This window comes from Acyrthosiphon pisum, chromosome A1, assembly GCF_005508785.2.
Source record: "Acyrthosiphon pisum isolate AL4f chromosome A1, pea_aphid_22Mar2018_4r6ur, whole genome shotgun sequence".
Classification (NCBI taxonomy): Eukaryota; Metazoa; Arthropoda; class Insecta; order Hemiptera; family Aphididae; genus Acyrthosiphon; species Acyrthosiphon pisum.
The window spans coordinates 50,279,399-50,282,532 of record NC_042494.1 but is presented as its reverse complement, the minus strand read 5'-3'; the positions used below and the strand labels follow the sequence as shown (position 1 = coordinate 50,282,532).

General features: G+C 29.8%; 2 protein-coding genes across 3 annotated transcripts in view; one reads left to right on the top strand and one right to left on the bottom strand.

Annotated features, from left to right (window-relative positions):
- LOC100572674 (probable cation-transporting ATPase 13A3) overlaps positions 1 to 3,134 on the top strand; it is a 39,809-nt gene that overhangs the window by 534 nt on the left and 36,141 nt on the right. The window lies entirely within an intron of this gene.
- LOC100571025 lies at positions 821 to 3,096 on the bottom strand. The gene is made up of 3 exons (XM_003248873.4): positions 2,842 to 3,096; positions 2,656 to 2,777; positions 821 to 1,307 (listed from the first exon to the last, which is right to left on the bottom strand). Exons 1-3 carry the CDS (start codon positions 2,981 to 2,983, stop codon positions 1,026 to 1,028), a joined length of 546 nt encoding a protein of 181 aa, XP_003248921.3. The 5' UTR covers positions 2,984 to 3,096; the 3' UTR covers positions 821 to 1,025.

Sequence of the window (3,134 nt, the reverse complement as noted above, 5' to 3'; positions counted from 1 at the left end):
TTATTTTTTAATTCATACATCAAAATATATAAAGGATGTCGCACCCACATATGTGTTTTCAGTCCTTACACACAAACGGCATACCAAATTTTATAATACAGCAGATCATGTTTAGCTCCGTTGGTTTAAAAATTAAAGTGAATTTACCTCTTAGCCCTTAGGTAAGATTATTATCAAGGGTATCTCATAGGCTTTTTATTACATTTTAATTTTAAAGTGAGTACAGTCGAGTCTCGATAACTCGAATTTTTTTTTTTTGTCCCTAGGAAATTCCTATACATTCAATGCAATATTTGTCGCGATAAGTCAAATATAAAAATAGTTGAGCATAGATAACTCAAAGTCATTTCTTACATTTTATCGTTAGAATAACCGGTTTACAATCACAAATGTACAAATGAAATTATCCTATGTACAACTGTGCTGTAAAATAATCGGCAGTTGCCGTATATCTTCGCTGTGTAGCGTGTACAATTTGTAGTTTGTCTCTTAAACGTAAATTGGTTACATTAACTAAATACATAAATAAGGAAATGAGTTTTAAAATTTAATTTTTTAATTTTAATTATAGTTTATAAATATACATATAATACTTCTAATAAAAACAAATTTAAAAAAAAAATAATGTCTAACTCAAATTTTTTCGTATTTTTAAAAATATTTGAGTTATGTAACTCGAAAAATACATAAGTCGAATTTATTTTTATGTCCCTTGACATTCGAGTTATCGAGACTCGACTGTATTTTAAAATTGTTTGAGCAACTTAAAATACTCGCTTTAAAATTAAAATATAACAAAAAGCCTATGAGATGCACTAGATAATAATTAAATAATCTTACCTTAAATTATATAAGAGGTCAATTCACTCTAATTTTTAAACTAATGAAGCTAAAAGTGATCTGCCGAGTGTAAAATTTAGTATGTCGTACGCGTGTAAGACAGAGATAACATATACGGGCAAGACGTCCTCTTAAACAAATTATATTAACTCGCTCAGCCCCAAAGTAAAATTATTAGTAATAAATTATTTAATTACCGAAGCATCTGATGAAGGGGGCCTAGGATTTGCGCACTGTTCAGTAAATACCGGTTGATGAACAAGCTGAATATTTTCCATGACTGGATCATAATATGGATAACCACCATCAGAAGTTGCGACCATATAAGGCATATATGGTGACATGACTGGCATGGGATAGGCCATATCAGGAGTAGGTATCATATTAGACATTTGAGTTCCCGAATAATAAGGTGTATCACAAGGCATCGAAAAAAGAACCTTTGATCCTTGAGTATTGTTACAAACCTAAAATGATAATAGTTAAAAGATATTAATCGACAAAAAAAAAAAGTATACAGTGATTTTTAATTATTTTAGTTTTTTACACCACATTAATTTTAGTAGTTTAGAAAAAAAATGTATTAAATAGCTTGCAGTACATACTTAGGGTATTGTTTGAAAAAAAGTACTGCTTTTTAGCAGTTTTTTTTATTTTTTATTTTTTGACAATTAATGTTTTTAATGGTATTTTTTGAAGCAGAATACTTTTTTAATTTGTCCATAAATAAACAAAAATAGATCAGTAATTGTTTTAATAGTTTATAAAAGTTTTTTTCTAAATTAAAATTGAATTAGATCTCATAGTATAATAATTTGTCTTGCTGGGGCCAATTAAGATTGAATTGACATAAAAGAGTCGTGTTTGAGTCTGAGGACAATATTAATAGAATGGACCATAAGGATCCTAAATTATATGTACATTGTAAAAATGAATAGGAACAATTATTTTAGGCAATTTATCCCCAGTGTAGAAACATCTTGAATTTATAGAACATACTGAGAATTCCAATTTCATTAATGTCTAAAATATAATCTGAGTCTGGCTGGGTTGAGCTATACTCCGGCCCACGAGAGTCCATACGTAAACTGCGCATTCATATAGTAATATGTGACGTCTGTTTTCTCCCACCATGATGCCATTCCCACTATTCGGCAACGTGCCGATGCGCAGTGACGGACGCGTTCTGACATATGGACTCTCGTGGGCCGGAGTATAGACAAATAATAATTGTATCAGATGAAGCTCATTACATTTTTATCAAGTACAAGAAAATACTAAGAACTAAGAGAATATGAAAAAAATAGCTTTTAAAAGGATATCAGATCATTGTTTGTTTTCACTCTCTGTAAACACAAAACACTAAATTTGATTTCATTAGCACCAATCTTGTATTGTTAGATTTAATATTAAGTGAGTTCACAACCTATTATTGAATTTAAAATTTAAATAAAGAACATTATCTGTGTTTATGCATTGAATTTTTTTTTACAATATTTTCAATTTTGAGAATATTTAAACTGCAATATTTTACATACTCAATGCTCACATATCACTTTAAAATTAAAATATTTTAAGAAAACTTATGTGAACATGTAGATAATATTTTTACTTTTAAATTAGATAATTGATCAATTCACTCTAATATTAAAGCTAATAATACAAAATTAGATCTAATTACTGCAAATGTATTTGCCATGTGGTGTGTGGGTGGAGTCAGAGAGAAAACAAACAGTTTGCCAACATCCACTTTGGATTACTAAACAATTTATTAAAAATTATGAATAAAGAATTTTTACACTTGATATTACTCACTGAGCTCACTGGTAAGTTAGGGTAAGCTTGTTGTACCAGAACTTGAGGTACTGGATTTGGATAGAATATAGGTTGGCCACTATAACCTTGCATGCTAGTAGTACTTTGTGTTCCATAAGGAGCTAAATACACAATTACAAAATAATTGATAGTTTAATAAAATCATAATTATCTTTAATTAGTTACCTGCATATACATTAGGGAGGGATTCGGTTGATGACGAGTTTTGTGGACCAGGAGGTTGAGGAGTTACAGCAGTATTCCCATTGATTGGCATATTAAAAAAAGCCATCCCATTTTGATAAGTATACATAACTGGTGCTAACATTGGTTGAGCTGGAGTTGGTAATGGAGGAACTGAATATTGCTGACTTGACTACTATATGACATTAAGTGTGATTGTTGTTGAGGAGGGCTGTTGGAATCGTAATTGCTTTTGATATCCTAAAAATATATATTTTAAATAACATGTTTAGCGA